We start from the raw sequence: 17267 nt of genomic DNA, 5'->3' as shown, positions 1-17267 counted from the left end.
CCATCACGTCAGCCTCAGTGACGCTCCATGGAGATGGTTCCATCAGTAGTGAAAACCTACCAGAAACCCTGAAAACAATTGATCATAGAGCGTCATAAAGTCCATTGGGGTAGAAAGTTAAAGCGCTATGTTAACCAACCATACAGCTTCGAGGTCACGGAAAGGTCAAATACGCGCTCATATCAACTTTTTTCCGGATAAAAAGTTACTTAATGCAACTTTAATTAAATTAGCAATACAACATCATATAACTACCATTAAAATCTTTACTATAGTAATATATTTTTAGGCGATTTGGGCGATGAAAAAAAATACATATTGGCCCAGGCCTATGTTTGTGGTATCGGACCACAAATATTCATTCACTTCACTCACTTCCCCCATGTGACATCTGATCAACAGTCTGTCAGTTTGGTTTTCCTGTTGATATTGTCAGACTCCAGTCCCTATAGCCCCATGGAGACGACTAGAGTCTGCTCCACATCTGTGAGCTATTAGTAAAAGCTGCTTCTGTGTGCAAACCATCTGTACACAAATATATTCCTGTTGTTAATGTAAAGCTCATCAGTCAGAGCGGAGGTTCTCGGACATTGAATGGGAAAATATATAAGCATAATAAGAAATATTGTTTTTTTGCAACATTTCCTGTCATTTTGAACCAAGTGAGAACCAAATGTTTCAGAACAAATTTTAGTGTCGTCTCTATTTCCAAAGTTTGGGCCTTTCCTGGTATAGCTATTAAGGATCACACTTTGGGTTAGTAGTATTTTTTGAGAACTCATTACTTTTAGGTCATTTGAAAATTGAATATAATACTTTCTTGTGGACCGTGTTTGATATGTAAGATTTTGACATATTAGCACGATGCAAGGTTTGAGAACACTTAAAATTATTTGTGCTTTTGCCTTGAGTATTTGCCTGAACAACATTTTCTTTTATTAGTGTTGAATTTGATGAATATTATCTGTACTTTAACTCTAGTAATTAGCAACTAAAGCCTATTTTACAACACAGTTCATTGCGTGTTTTTCGATTGTGCTGTCTTCCTTCCATGCGTATGATTATCAAAATGACTCTCAATTGTTAAATGCTTTGGGCTCTTTTCATTAAGAGGGAAGAACATGCAGCTTTATCTATAAGGCCTCTATAAGGTGTGTGCATACCGCTCATAACCAGAGACAGACTGAAGCAGCATGCCTCATATTCATGTTCTAGGCCTTTCTGCAATGTATTAGCTTTATATAGTTGTGAAAAATGTCCAGATCTAGTAAATGAACAAGAAAGTGCTTTTTGGTAAATATTTGACCTCTTAGTGGCCTGAAGATTGTATATTTTCATGTGTTCTTACATTGTGCTCCTTCTGCTACAGAATGAAGTATTGACACATTGAAGGTTTCACGAAAAGACAGTGGGATTGTAGGACAGTACAGACATGTAAGTGAAAAAATGTTTCCATAAAAATACAAGATGAACTGATAATCTCCAATACACAACTTACTTTTGATGTATTTGATTGTGGAGCTTGTGGAAACAGGACCTTACTTTCCTATTTATTGTATAACTTTTTCTGTTTTTAGATGTCAAAGATGTGGGGCCTATTCACAGCCGCTGTTCTGCTTCTGTCGACAGTGGATCAGGCAAACGCTCAGGGTAAAAAAGAAAAAGTGCACTGTGTTCACGCTTCTGTGTCTGTTTATGAATATCCCTGCGTTCTTGCCTCACAGGACGGTGCAGTAATGTTCAAGCTGCGGACATAGTGTTTTTAGTGGATGGCTCGTCCAGTATAGGTCGAGCCAACTTCCTCCAGGTCAAAGGCTTCATGGCTGGCATCGTCAAACCCTTCGCCAGTTCCGTCGGTGCCTCTGGGATTCGCTTCGGGGCCGTGCAATACAGTGACACTTCAAGGTGAACGAGCAGGTGTTACTGTATAGCGAGGGCTGAGAATCATAAGGGAGTTTCACTGCATTCATGCACTTTTGAGCAATCCTCGGTTAATCCTTTTAAATGTAGCTGTTTCTTCTTCTACGGTGTCAGCGCTTCGTTATGTATTTCACGGATACAATTGCTTCATTGTTAAAATCTGAAACTGTCCACCAGATTTTTAAAGCCCACACTCCAACATTGTAATAGTTCTGAGCTGTTTTGCTCAAAGTGAGTTTTTTTCCTACAACTGCCAGCAGGGTTAGCCCCAGGCAAAGTAGTTCATCAGCTCTAGCGCCTGTATTTCAATTTTTAGCATTTAAAGGACCTACCTGGCATTATTTTCTGTTTGTAGGGAAACATTCTTTTTGCCCCATAAAAGTATAGAGGTTTGTAACAAGAATTAGACTGATGTAACTTTGCATTGCAGTAGGATTTGTTTATGTTGTGAATGGCCAACCCAAATGGTCAATGTGACTAAAAGCGGTTTGCCTTTTTTGCCACATATTGACTCCGAATGTGACTGGTAAAAATGCCCATTTCGGCACCATTTGACTGCTCATTTGACCAGTTCATAGTATAAAATATATATATTTTAAAATTGTTTTTACCGGTTCATAACAGTGTTTGTCATTTTGCATGAATTTACTTCCTTATAGGTGCAGGTACTGACACAAGATGAGGCAAATCTTCCATTACTATTACCAAACTAGTTACCTACACATACATATTAAACGTGTCAAATGTGTGTTTAATCACACATTAAACACTCATATAGAGAAAAGGCTTGCTTTTCTCTATATGAGTGTTGTATTCAGTTTCACCACTTTATTTTTAATATATTTGTTCTGCCGAGTTGCTGAAACTCCCTTTAGTTTCTCAGCCCTATATCGCTATTATAGAGTGTCCTATATTACACGGTCTAGTAGTGTTTGATTTATCCAATTATTCCCATTTCTCTCCCCCAGGGTTGAGTTCACCTTTACCTCATACCTGAACGGCACGGAGCTCGTCAACGCTGTGCAGAATCTCAATTATAAAGGAGGAAATACCCGAACAGGAGCAGGGCTGAAGTTTGTGTCCGATAACTTTTTTAACACTGCCTCTAGCCGGGACGTCCCAAAGGTGACAAAGCTTTATTAGAAAAAATGCCTATTGCACATTGAAAGTATAATGTGAATGTGCTCCTCTCTCATACTGTTTTCATAAGAAATATTGAAAGAAAAATCACGTTTTGAAGTTGCACAAAATGATTGTTGCTGATACAGACTGATAAGGATTTTTTTTTCTCAGTTCAATCAATGGAATATTGTTTAGTAATTAGTGATACGTAAATCAGTTATTCTCAACTGGTGGTTTTCGATAGAACTTTTATTTCAATGTTTTCCATTTGAAACTGCATGGAAACACTATTGGTGTAGGTTAAAATGAAGGTTATAGGGTTGTTTTGATCATAATTTCAGTCTTAAAGGCATATCTACAACTTCTTCAATAAAAACGTATGTGGAAAATGCTATATTTTATACAATATATGACAAAATACATTTTTATTTTGGGTCGCGGTTTAATGGTGGGTCCCAAAGTCATACCTTTATTATTATTATTTATTATATTTCTTTTTTTCCCCCTATCTTTATCCAAACATGCTGTCATGTTTGTTTTGATGTGCAGATTACGATCCTGATCACCGATGGAAAGTCCCAGGACAACGTGCAAGATCCGGCCCAGAAGCTGCAGAGTCAAGGAGTGCACGTTTTTGCAGTTGGTATGATTTACTTTTTCAACTTGTTTATTTAGATTGAAAGATAAAAAGACATGATAATTGGTGCCACGTGGACTGTGTGTTCATGTTTGTATCACATCCTGATTCATTTTAGTGGAACATTTGATGTTGAACTTTACTGTTAGAGCATGTCATAAATAATTGTATAGCATTTTGGATTTTTGCAGAATTTTCACCTGTGTTTGTCTTCTTGCAGCATAGTAATAAAAATAGACTGAGTGTGTTCAAAACAAAGCTCAGGTTCTCTCAAAGTCATACATCGTACTGCAAAAATACCTTTACCTTCTTTTGTTAATCTGGAATTATCCCATGTACCCCGTGAAAGTGCTTCCAGTGGCTGGGTAATTATATTGTTCTGTTGTTCTTTGCAGGTATCAAGAGCGCCGACAGGAATGAACTGGCTCAGATCTCGTCTCAGCCCAGCGCGGACTTCACCTCTTTCGTGGGAGAGTTTAAATTACTGAGCACCCTTCTGCCCATCGTCGCCCCCCGAGTCTGCTCAAAGGCCGGAGGGGTCTACGCCAGCGACGGTGAGTGTGGGAAATGAACGGCCGCGGTTTAACAGGAGCGTACCAAAGTCACAAAAACATGTCAGCTGTTGAACCCACCGCAGCAGTCCACAGAGGCGTGCAGAGAGAATAGTTTTGAGAAAATAGGAATCAAGCACAAGTTTAAATGCTGCTTGTGACAATGATTTAAATTGTTCAATCACTCATCAATAATATAAGCTTTGTGACTATTTACTTTTATCTTTAGAGGCGTTTTCGGGACCGTCTAACCTGCAGTTCACCGGGCAGACCTCCGACACGCTGCGGTTCAGGTGGACGGCAGCCTCTGGTCCCGTCAGTGGGTATCAGGTCCAGTATGCACCTCTGTCAGGACTGGGACAGCCCATCAACGCCGAGCTCAGACAGGTAGTTCCAAAACACAACTCTAGTCATCTGCTGTGAAGTGAAATCGGAGACTCCCTTTAGTCCCACTGGGTCTCACATTATTTGCCATTATGCTTTTCGCTTCAAAGATATTCAGAGTATTCAGTATTCAGTGTAGTAGATACAGTCGCGTCAGGCAAGGGGGCGTGGCCTCGCCGAGGGGGAAGGAAACATAGACAGAAAGACAGTTCTTCACTCTTTTTAGCCATTTTCTGGCAGAATATAAACTTATTTATCACACACAAATAAAGTCAAGCTCAGTAGAAATGAAAAAAAAAAAGACAAAAACGGCAGTCATAGCTAGCGTTAGCATGTAGCATCATGTTCACATTCTCTGTTATTTATGTATTTATGGATTGTTGAACTACTTTTCCCCTCTCCATGTCTTTGAGTCTTTATTGGGTGATAAACTATAATAATAATATTCATAATTCAGCATTTGTTAAAGTAGTTTTGGAGTAATTATAGAAAGTTAATTTTTTCCCCCTCAAACATGACCATATATGGGCGATTCCAGAGGTGCAGACTGTCTCTATCCTCGGGCTGAACGATATTGAAGTAACTTGCGATATGCGATACGGCTGTGCAATATTGTGATGACGATATTATTGCGATATTTCACTCAACCATTTCAACACGATATGTTCCATTCTAATTAAACACAAATCGTAAGGATTTTCAGAAAATTGTATCAAAATGACACTTAAATGGGACTAAGTTAGTAAATGTTTAAGTAAAACACATTTACAAGCTCAGTGCATTGTTTGTTTTTGACTGACTCGGGTGTGGATCTCAGGGAGGCAAAGACTTTGGTGACATTCTGATATATTGTGGCTTCTTGCGATATGGATATTGCATCACCCAATATCGCAATATAATATTTTTGGTGATAAATTGTGCAGCCCTTATCTATCCCATCACAAAGCGTTGCGTTTCCAAAATCTAATTCCAACAAGGCATCTAGTTTAGAGATTTAGGATTTCAGGAAAGGATAGGTTTTCTTCTGTGTGAGTACATTTAAAACATATGCAAATCAGTTTCTGCTGAGACACGCTTTAGTGGCATCAAATGCAATATCGTGTGACGCTGATGAATATACAGAAGCTCCATTGGACACTGTTTAGATTTGATCACAGCACACATTTGTCTTGGCACTGTTTCCATAAGCTTCTGCGAGGCTTCTCCACTCATGCAGCCTGTTATTGTCACGCTGCACAGGAAACAGTCCCGGCTTCTCAGCGCACGTTCACAGCCCGAGAGCTCAGGTCAGGCACAGATTACCTGGTCACGATCATCGCCCAGTACCCCAACAGTGTCGGAGAGTCCACCTCGGCCAAACAGAGGACACGTAAGTCAGACAGAGTCAAAACCACTCAGACAAAACGGGAATATAATATATATATATAATATTAGGATCCATACCGGGAGTGGCCAACCTGCGTCTGATCCAGGCTGGGTTCTTCTCTCTGTCTGTGGGCTGGGACCGGCCCTCCACAGCGGTGCAGGGCTACAGACTCACCTATGGACCCAGAGGTAAGTCTTCCGAAAAAGGAATTCGTAATGCACTTCAAAAAAGAAGAAACAGTACCCGATCTCACAGTGAAAGCAGTTAACCTTATAGTGGCGGGCCCCGGACATGTTGAGAATGGAAAGCACTCGTGGCTCAGTGAGATTCTGTTCCCTCGGGCGCAGGCTGTCAGTGAGAAGGTTTATTGCCAACCATTAACTGAAAAAAATCAAAAACATTTAGTCATCACCGGAGCTAAATGAGCAGTTGTCTTAGATGTGGATCTGAGGTGCTGTTGTCTTTGGGGAGTGGCTCGGATTGTAAGTGTGTCAGAGCGTCTGCGTGTGATTCAGAAAGAGGCCCTTGGGCGCGTGTTTCTACAAAGAGACATGTGGCTGGAGTGCCAGTCTCACACGGAGAGAGCTGCATGCGACTGCTACAGGTTTGTGATCAGGGAGGATGTTTCCGTGTTGTGTTGATCATGTGTCTCATTGGGTGCTTGGAGTGTTGCCCTTCATACAATTGTCTCGAGAACTGTCTCCAAATTTCATGCTACAGTGCTTTTAGATCGAGGATTATAGTTGTAGAAATGCTACTTATGTAATAGAAATGCTCTTACAAACTGTAACTGTAAGACGTTTGTGTAACAGTGAGTTTAGTTTCAGATGCAGACGAAGAAATGTATTGAAATGCACTCCCTCCACGTTTTATCACATCGTTGCAACAAAATAAATTATGGAGTATGACAACATCAATATCGCACTATTGTTGACATTGTTACTAGGGCCCGACCGAAATGGACTTTTGAGGTCTCATACCGATATGGAGAGGGTTGGCATGGCTAATAGCCGATATTATAAGTATGTAACTGATGTCATTGTTTTCTCTAAAATACACTTTAGAATTATAGTAGGGTAAGTAAGGTTTCAATCATAGAACTTTACAGAAATATATCTAATACAGGTCGACCAATGTTGTTTTTTCTTCGGCCAGTTAGAAGTAGATTATTTGTAGATTATTGGGCAATATTTTGCGTTTATAATCCTGTGTATGAAGCTTCTAAACGTGTCAGTGTTAAACTGTGAGAGCAGGGGGCGCTGTATATTCATGTTTAGTAGTTACGGTACTTCAGAGGGAGCTTGTTGGAAAGACAAAAATATCTAGATTCCAAAACAAAAAAACAGGAAGTCTCACTTTCTATTCCGGATATATCGGCCCTGTTGTTGCAATCCTAGAATCTCGGATCATCTAGGTTTTTGAACTTCAATATACTTGAAATATAAAACAATTGAAATATAAAACATTTAACAATAAAAAAGATAAAGGTGTAATAACCTTTTTTGTGCTTTTGTTCTCAGTGAGGTGATGTGCTTGTTTGTAATGCTCTACAGTTCTTGTCTCTAGGCCAGCCCACTGCGGAGCTGCTGGAGCAGTCAGTGTCAGCAGACAGCACTTCCATCACCCTGGAGTCCCTTCAGCCCGGGACGGAGTATGTCGTCAGCCTGTACCCTCTGGTCCCACGGAGCTCTGCCTCGCCCTCTGTCCTGAACGCCAACACGTGTAAGTGGAGCCTGTACGGAAATAGTAAAGTTACGCTGTAATCGGCTAAATCGCATAACTTAGCATAATGCACATGAGGTAGAAGGAGAGAGTGAAGCTTAAACTGTTGCCACATTTCCACCTCGCAGAAACAGTCCTACTCACCCCGATTGTCCACATGCATGAATTACGACTGTATTCAACTTTGCCAGAAAAAAACCAGTTTCTAATTATTAACAGACAGTGCTTGAGTTTTTCACTCTTTGCTTTCACGATATACTCTGTGGAGGCAAACAATAGTGACTTTACAACACGGAAGTCTGTACAGTCTCACTCTCCCTACACAATATGATGCATGTTTTAATGATTTGATAATGTGCTGTATCATACTCTGTCTGATGTGTAATGTCCCCTCAGTGTCTCTGGAGTCGGTGCAGCAGCTGTCTGTGCAGACTGAGTCCGAGGGCAGTGTGAGGGTGCAGTGGGGCGGAGTCACAGGGGCCCAGGCCTATCGACTGGTGTGGGGCCCATTCACAGGTCAGACAGACTCAAATCAACTTTACTTACAGAGCACCATTCATGCACAAGTACAACTCAAAATGCTTTGAGTGCAAAAATACCACATATACGCAGAGAAAAGAAACAAGTTTTTTTTATTAGAGATGCAAAAACATCAGCGTTCACAGTGCAATGTTGATCTGATTGTTTGACAGCCAAATGAAGTCCAATTTGTACATTGTTTCTCCCTTTGAACTCACACTTGTCGTTTGAAACTGCTTTACCAGTCACCAGTGCACCACTCTAATCCATTTGACGTTTCGCTGCTGTGGTTTTCCAGGTCAAACGGTGGAGACAGCGGAGGTGGCGGGGGACACAAATTACTACATTTTAACCCGACTGGAGCCGGACACGGAGTACATCATCACCATCATCCCTCTGTACCAGGGCAACACCGAGGGGCCTGTGGCCACCGCACGATTTAAGATCGGTGTGTAGAAACTAACTTGTGGTTTTCTGTGGATATTTGAGCCGCCTACTGTATCAATTAAAACAGCCTAATCCTGAGTGAGTTACTACGGTACTGTCCGCTGTGTGTCATTGAAGGATGGGTCAAAGGCTGGAGAAAATAACAAAATCTTCTTTTCTTCCGTAACCTTGGTCTAACCCTAACTTTTGACCTCAAATTCAATGAAAAGTATACATTAGGGGTGTCAACATCTGGTTGGCTTGTAATTTGTCAGTGAGGTCCCTATCAAGTATAAATCTTCTCGATTGGAGCTTAGTTAGAGCTTGAGTCGGGGGAACATACCACAGTATTTCAGCAACATGGCCGATGCACACGACACTGACTGCGTTGTAGATTTACTATTTAACATTAACTGTCGTCACAATGTTTCTCATTGCATCAAACTGCAGTTTGTGGCTTCAGCTGTTAGTCCGTTCACTATGTTTAGATTTCCACTGTTTTCATGCAGAGTATGAAAACTATATATTTTTGGAAACTTCATGGTGTAAGCAATGAGAAAAACAACATTTTCCATTTGCCCTTGTCATTTGGTGAAATTGTGCAACTATACCACTTTTCCATTAGAGTAAATGGGGAGATCTGGTCATCGCTACGGTAACTCCATGAAACATATGACACGGTCTTCATTGACTTTTTTTATTGGAACGACCAAATGGAATTTTCTGCCAAATTTTGTAATGTCGTTGTTTACTCCCCATATAAATGTTTCTATTGCTATTATCACACTTTTTTCTTTTTCTTTTTTTTTTTGCATATCGGAGCAAATGGAAACATTGTTCTTCTGATTGCTTATTTAAGAAAGTTTTCAAAAATGTATAGTTTTGATACTCTCCACAAAAATCCGGCGAAATTACATAGAAAACCGGACAATGCCTAAAATTCTTTTTTTATTTTGGCTCGATTATACTGTTTCTAAAAATACTTGTTGATGCTTTCTTAGAGCTGCTTTGTAATGTTTCCTTTTCCCAGACCAGTTTTCTTCCTGTCTTTTTAATGTCGTCCCAGTGGGAGACCCCAGAGATGATCAACCGCAGACTGTCTCTGTCTGCTCATGTTTTGCTTTAGTGCAGGGGCATTTCCAAAGCCTGGGAGTGGAAGAACACCAGAGAAATCACAGTTTGAATGACCACACTCAGCAAATACTTCAATTGTTTAGGTCCACCATTCATTTTACGCCCACTTGAACCAGGAGGTTGGTCAGGATTACCCGGCTGGAGGTGGCCTGCTTTTAAAGTCGAAAGGGAGAAAAGCCACACTGAACCTAATGTGCCATTTGGATGTTTGTTTCCAAAATGGCTCAGCGTATTTCCGTCTTTTTCGCATCTGCTTTGTGTCGAAACACTTTTGCCGTCACTTTCGACCTGTCCTTCTGAGTCACAGCCGCTCCGGAGCGCGACAGACACGAACACTATTTCAAAGCCGTTTCATGTTCACAATCCTCCATACGGTAGACCACAGCACGTCTGCGCCAGGCTTTTGTTTATTCCTGTTTAAACCAGCTCTACATCACTTGTTGTGTCTGCACCGTAGGATATCCATTTGTTATTAGGAAAAAGGTTGTAGTCATTAACAAGAACCACATTAGAGGAAGAAGGCATTTTGTTCAATCAATATTAAGGGCTTCGGTGCTGCGCGGTGATTGAAAGAGGATGTTTCTCAGGCGGCCGAACAAGGCGTCGACATGTTGCAAGGATTAGCCTGTGCTGTGCATTTGTTTGTTTGGACGAGCCTCAGCATCTGTGAGAAAACACAGTCATCTTTCATGTGGCGATTTCTTCCCCCGCGAGGCCTTCGTGTGCCGAGTTTGCATGTTCTCCCTGAATACGCTAATTCTCCATCTTGAACTGACCAAACCGAGCTCAAGGTTGGGGGAAACCCACTGCTCCTGACAGGCCACCACAGTGGGTCATGAGTCAAATGCACAAACAGAGAAGTGTATATGCTTCCGGTTAAAGTGCATATTAATGAGCAGATACCTGGTGCTGTAAACATGGCTCAAGGCTAATTTCCATCCCCTGTGCCATGTGACCATCATGACACACAGGTCTGTCTTCCTGTCTTGAAATGTTTAAAACAAGAACTTTCTGGGTAATCGCATTTACACTGGGCACTTCTCTGGCAGCAGCTTCGAGAGTTCGAATCTTGATTTTGACAATTTGCTGAATGTCTTTCTTCGCTCTTTATCCCCTTAATCTAACCTTGAAAGAAAAAAATATAATTTCACTAGCATGGTCCTCTAATAAATGTTTTGGCTAAACTTTAAAAGATTAAAGTAGCAATATGAAAAGTCATCCAGCAGTTGAAATAAATGACATGCCTTTCATCATGTGTCTCTCCAGAGCGTCAGGAGCAGCAGCAGCTCAGAGCCGACACCACTGGTCCCTCCTCCATCAGACTCACCTGGAGGTTCATCCAGTCGTCCAGAGGCTACCGGCTGGAATGGAGGGCCGGGGAGGGTACGATACAGTATCAGAGCCATTGTAGGGCTACACAAAACAGACATAAATGATCATCATATAATTAATAGAATTTGTGAAAAGCATTCCACTAACAAACAACAGAAATATATATGTAAAAATCAGTACATTTGATTTAAGTTGTATTTCAGTCACACAGGTCTTCCATATAGTTTTAGAAACTACAAGGTCTTGGCTTTCAAATGAGGTATCACACCAGCATATAGGCTGTAAGATCTCCAGTCAATCCACTTTGAGATTTGGATATAATAATAATAATAATAATAATAATAATAATAATAATAATAATAATAATAATAATAATAATAATAATAATAATAATAATAATAATAATAATAATGCAGCGGTTTTACATAGCACTTTTCTGTACACTTAAAGCTACTAAGCTACTATCGTAGCCACAGCTGCCCTGGAACAGACTGACAGAAGCGAGGCAACCAGTCTGCGCCATCGGCCCCTCCGACCACCACCAACCACTCACTCACTCACTCACTTCATTCATCCCAGCTTCCTGGTGTTACCAAACGGTCTCCCATCCAAGTACCGACCAGGCCCTTCCCTGCTTAGTTTACGGACGGCAGAGCAGGCGGTATGGCCACAATATGCATAATCTCTGACCCTAAGATGGTAGATAACAGGATAAAATGGTTCAAATTGTTCAATTTAATGCTGGTAATGTTTACCAGCTTTTTTTGTATTTATTCACGGGTTGGCCAGCATAACAGCAGTACAGCCTAAGACACTATAACAGACAGCCTTTTTTTCCCTTCTTTGAATAAAATAAAGCAAAACAAAAAAATAAAAAAAAGGGAAAAAACATATAGACATACATACATACAGTAATATGCACACATACATACACATACATACAAACACACATATACATATTTTACTCATTCCAGTAATCAATCTTAGCCGGCAATGTTGATTGACAATATGACACTCTGTAGATTAACGCACGGGAAGCTCTTATTGTATCTCAATAACAACTTACTTTCGCTTGCACATGTCTAGGGGGTCGTGTGCAGAGCCTGTCTTTTCCCAGAGGCAGCACCAACTACGATCTGACCGGACTACAGCCGAACACAGAGTACATCATCACTCTGTACACGCAGTATGAGGGGAGGGAGGAGGCCACGCCCGTGTCCACTAAACCCAGAGGTATCACATGATCAGTGGTGTTTAGAGTGTTCAACTGTTTCTGTCCCTTCTTTTAGCTTTTATTGAAAAGTCCATTTTGAACCTTTTGTTGCAGAGGATCAGCCTGTGGGGCGAGTGTCAAACCTGCGCGTGGTGGAGTCTCTGGGCAGCACAGTCAGACTGGGCTGGACCGGAGTCGCCGGGGCCACACAGTACAGGATCATCATACAGAACACTGATGGTACTCCTACTTTGTTTTGTTGCACTCTGAATCATTGCCAGTGTATTACTTTCTTATGCCGTCATGTTTGTTTTGACGTGCAATAAATCATGTGTTCCTCTGATTGGTTCATCTACATTATTCAGGCTTATCTCTGCAAGATAAGAGATAAGATTGCAGTCGTACTGACATCAGAACGGTGGTTTCAATCCAATTCATTGTCATGTAGTAGATTTGGCAACATTGTAAACATGACATTTGTGAAAGAAAAACAGCCCGTGCACTGTTGTATGTCAAAATATAGCACATTTTTCTTCAGAGTGAACCAGGAAGTCAGAGGCTAAAGTAGCACAGTGTTAGCACGGTCTAACTGTCTTGCTACGAACTCCGGCTGAGACGAGCTCCTAATTAACTCAATGAATAATGGGGAGGTGCAGGAGGGTCTGCGAGAGCTAGAAACACATAGGCAACAGCTGAGAGATACAACTCAACTACCTACAACTTTCATGGCTTGAAAACCGAGTCATTCAGGCAGTGCAACTTTCTCTGTCCATGTATTGAAATTTCGTTACAGTTACAATTGCCTACTACGCAATACTGATTACAGAGATTGGAAACATAGATCAAGATCAAGGACACATTATCAATCTGGCACAAAACAGGGTTAGATTTACCAAAACATAGAAAAGTAAATGATTTCACTATATGCATTCACCTAACTCACTATAGGGTCAGAATAGAGTTTTGTCTTTTCTGAACAATAATTCCAGACATCTCCCATGTTTTACTTTATGCTATGTACCACTACTCCCCTTAGCGGTTTTGACGTCACAATCCCGAGCTTTGTCTAGAAATGCAAGGTATTCAACCTTGCAAACAGCTCATTTGCAAATCAAGTTCCGTCAGCAAAAGTTTTATTACCTGTAAATTCATACACGCTTTGTAGTGGATACACAGTAAATGATCTGTATATATGTTCTTATGTTCTGTTTATGTCAGACGGCAGTGATGAAATCCGCACTATTCCCGGAAACCAGACGACCCTGGACCTGCGTGACCTCATAGAGGCCGTGTCTTACGGGATCAGCGTCACAGCGCTGGTGGGAGACAACGCCGGAGATCCAGTCACTGTTTACATCAAACCAGGTCAGAGCCTTAGAAGCAAGGATGTGCTAAAATGGAAAGTATGACCTGCACATTATCAAGTTTTTTCATAACAGAATACGTAATGAGGGCCAAATGTGAGAACACAAGATGTGAAGACATTAACTAGATTGTATCATGAAGCTTTTTAATGGAATGGCATCTGTAGCACACAAAGGCCTTTTTATTATTCGCTTGGACCCAAGGAAGAATAGTGAGAGCTTCACTGCACTAATGGGGATCCTGTCAATAAAACATAAAACATAAACATATGGGCAGAGGCGAATAGTACTCAGGTACATTTACTCAAGTACAGTAACAGTAGCAGAATATGTCAGTCAGTTATTTAAGTACATGTAAATGAGTAATTTTACTTCTTAGCGTAGTTACTTTTCTACTTCTACTTGTATTTTCAGCTATCTGTACTCTTCCTTGAGTAAAAACAAAAAAGTCCACAGTGAGTGAATGTCATTTTATGTGAGGCGTCAGTGATGTCTCTTTTTAAAGGGATATTTCAGGATTTTTGACATAGGGCCTCATTTCCCAGTTATCCAGTGTTATTGATTTCTGGAGATATTTTTTTATTCTTATTCATGCCGCTCTTACATTTGAAGTGTTTAGTGGCGCTAGGCTAGTGCTAGGCTAGCACATGTCTATGGTAACTAGTAGCCTGCATTAAAAACCTCTTAAAAATCATGGGGTAGTCCTCCAAATGTTGCCATATCTGATTTGTAGAAAGCTCCTTTGTGAATTCCACGTGCAGTAATGCGGCCACAGGTAAACAAACTACTGTACTGTAACCGAGCAGATCACTCCACCACTGCATAGCTACAACCAGGAAGCTGATGCTGCTCAAATATAAGTTCTTTTAAATACAAAATGGTTATATTTCAAATATGATTCACTCAACACAGACATTTATATGGGTAGTCTGGTGTTATAAGTGATTTGCCTCAGGTGCACTGTGTTTAGGTCAGACTGTTTTTAATGCAGGCTAGTTTCCATAGACATGCACTAGCCTAGCACCACTAAACTCTTCAAATAAAAGGACTATAAATAGATATAAGGAATTATCTCCAGAAATCAACAACACTCTGGCTAACTAGGAATTGAGGCCCTATGTCAAATGTTCTGAAATATCCCTTTAATCATTGGTGGGAGAGATGTGCACTTAAATCTAACGATACAATACTCTGGAACCGACATAAATGCAAAATGTCGACAGGAGGGATGACAGTGGTGTTGACTCTTGAGTTCCTGATACTTTACACATAATGTCATGAATGTGTGTGATAATCTGGTTTGTGCTGATCAGAAGGAGAATGTTTGGCAGTCAGTCTGACACCAGTGAAGGAATAAAGAACTGAAGAGTGACTTTGAGCGTTTTACTTTCAGAACAAGTGGTGGGTCGAGTGACCAACCTCAGAGTGACCCACAGCTCCAGCAGAAGGATCCGGATCACCTGGACCGGAGTCAATGGAGCCACAGGCTACAGAGTCACATGGAGACCGGGAAATGGTATTTCAAGCACATCCAGAAAATTCAAGAATCCACTGCGCACTAACTATCACCAACATTGTTTTATATGATGAACCCCTATTATGCTTTTTGCAGATGGTGCCATGTTATGATTGTGTAAAGAATTGAATCCATTGCAATTTGCCAATAACGACTGCTAAACATTACAGTATTTTGAAAAAATCAACTTTTTAGAGCATTTTACCATGTTACAATGTTCTCTCATCAAAAACATACCTGGAGCTGTGTTTCACTTCTTTAAGTAATCTTTACTACCAATACTGGCAAAAGCATGAACCCCCTATTTAAGGATTCTATGACAATAATCTTTCATCCCTTCTTTGTTGCAATTTCTTGTGGTCAATATATTCTTTCCCCCCTCTTGTCCCGCAGGTCAGGAGCAGTCGCGTACAGTGACCGCAGACAGCTCCTCCTACACCATAGACGGGCTGTCCCCTGACGTTGCCGTGGTGATCGGTGTGTCTGCTCTGATCGGGGACCGTGCCGGGGAGGTGGCCACTCTTTCAGCGCGGACGACCACCAACGCAGGCTCGGTGTCCGGGCTGCGGATCGTAGACGTCACATCCCAAAGGATCCGCATCAGCTGGGCCCCCTCCTCCAGAGCCACGGGATACAAGATCACATGGAGGAGCGGCGATGGTCAGAAGTTTTTACTGATTCACGAGATACACGAGACTTGTGCCAGCAAGTCTGGGCATTTGTAAATTAGAGCTGAATTGCTTCACCTGTTTCTTCTATTTTAAATTTTTCATACCGAACCTTACGTGTCCAAAAACCCAAATGTATGAAATTGTGGATAACAATTATATTTGTCAATGTTAAAACCTTGAGTTATGATGTAAAGGCTGTTCTGTTTTCTCTGCAGGTGCTGAGGTGACTCGTACTGTTGCGACCGACGTCTCCTCCTTCACCATCGATGGACTGCAGGCGGACTCGGCCTATAGCGTGTTGGTGTCTGCTCTGAGCGGCTCCAGAGAGGGCAGTCCGGCCACTCTCACTGTCAGGACAGGTGCACATTTTTCTATCATTGACCATATTTATTGCGATACTTGCTCCTTGGGCTCAAAATAGACAAATGCACACATGCGCCCTCCTCAGGACATGCAGTGGAATGTGAAAGTTTAGGCTCCCTGGATCAACATTTGTACTAAAGTGAACAATGGATTGGACTGATGATAAATGCACAATCTTACCCTATGTCTTTAACCACAGAGTCGGACCAGACGGTTGGGACAGTGACCTCCCTTCAGGTCCAGGAGGGCCGTGGAGAGGTGGTGCGGGTCACGTGGGTCGGAGTCCAGGGGGCGACATCCTACAGAGTATCCTGGAGGAGAATGGACGGTCTGTTGTTGTTCTGCTCTATGTGTCATAGCCCTTTGTTTTTTTCCTCATTTCTCATATTTATCAGATGTGCTTGTGCTCTCGTTGCTTCATCTTTTCTGCAGGAGGAGAGGAGCGCAGTCGGGAGGTCAGCGGGGACCAGACTGGAGTGGATTTGGATCAGCTGGACCCGGGGGTTCAGTATGAGGTCCAGGTCATGGCGCTGGTCCAGAAGCGAGAGGGGACGCCAGTGTCTGTCAGAGTCACTACACGTGAGCCGAAACTTTTCCATAAATTGCCTTAAAAGTTTGGAAATCTTTGTGTTTTTTTTTAACCGTGTAGAATCTTCTCTTCTGTTTCAGCCGGTTCCACCACAACTCTGCCGACCACGAGGGTGCAGGTGTCAGAGGTCACCCAGGACTCGGTGCGTTTGGCGTGGAGTCCTCTATCTGGGGTCACCGGCTATATTCTTCGATGGAGAGACGAGACCGGTACAAAATCTGCTAAACTGATAATGATTATTATTATATCAGTTTGACATTTTTGACATTTTGGCCACATGAACGAGGAGAAATGTCAAATCTCCAGCTTTGTCTGACGAGAACAGGATTACCCACAACCCGAGGTTCGATTGGGATAGCGCGATCCAACGTTCCCCTGAGCCGATCAGTGACCTGCCCGGGCCGATTGGAGTCAGACTGGAGCAGCATGTAATAGCCG

The 17267-nt window shown here is 41.7% G+C and overlaps 1 protein-coding gene across 1 annotated transcript in view; it reads left to right on the top strand.

Moving 5' to 3' along the window:
- Positions 1–1401: 1401 nt before the first annotated feature.
- Positions 1402–17267, top strand: part of col7a1 (collagen, type VII, alpha 1) — a gene marked incomplete at its 3' end in the record, with an annotated part of 98424 nt that continues 82558 nt past the window's right edge. Inside the window, exons 1-22 of the mRNA XM_079578439.1 lie at positions 1402–1434; positions 1578–1650; positions 1725–1905; positions 2889–3045; positions 3592–3685; positions 4075–4233; positions 4460–4617; positions 5854–5983; positions 6049–6168; positions 7547–7702; positions 8099–8218; positions 8520–8669; positions 11048–11164; positions 12200–12346; positions 12441–12566; positions 13545–13691; positions 15084–15206; positions 15600–15866; positions 16093–16236; positions 16440–16568; positions 16673–16819; positions 16910–17038. Coding sequence (XP_079434565.1) covers positions 1578–1650; positions 1725–1905; positions 2889–3045; positions 3592–3685; positions 4075–4233; positions 4460–4617; positions 5854–5983; positions 6049–6168; positions 7547–7702; positions 8099–8218; positions 8520–8669; positions 11048–11164; positions 12200–12346; positions 12441–12566; positions 13545–13691; positions 15084–15206; positions 15600–15866; positions 16093–16236; positions 16440–16568; positions 16673–16819; positions 16910–17038 — 2974 coding nt within the window. The 5' untranslated portion in view covers positions 1402–1434. The remainder of the gene's footprint in view (positions 1435–1577; positions 1651–1724; positions 1906–2888; positions 3046–3591; positions 3686–4074; positions 4234–4459; positions 4618–5853; positions 5984–6048; positions 6169–7546; positions 7703–8098; positions 8219–8519; positions 8670–11047; positions 11165–12199; positions 12347–12440; positions 12567–13544; positions 13692–15083; positions 15207–15599; positions 15867–16092; positions 16237–16439; positions 16569–16672; positions 16820–16909; positions 17039–17267) is intronic.

Source organism: Gobius niger (assembly GCF_951799975.1).
Source record: "Gobius niger genome assembly, chromosome: 20".
NCBI classification, from domain to species: Eukaryota; Metazoa; Chordata; class Actinopteri; order Gobiiformes; family Gobiidae; genus Gobius; species Gobius niger.
Note: the sequence above shows the minus strand (reverse complement) of the source record. Positions and strands in the feature narration are given on the sequence as shown.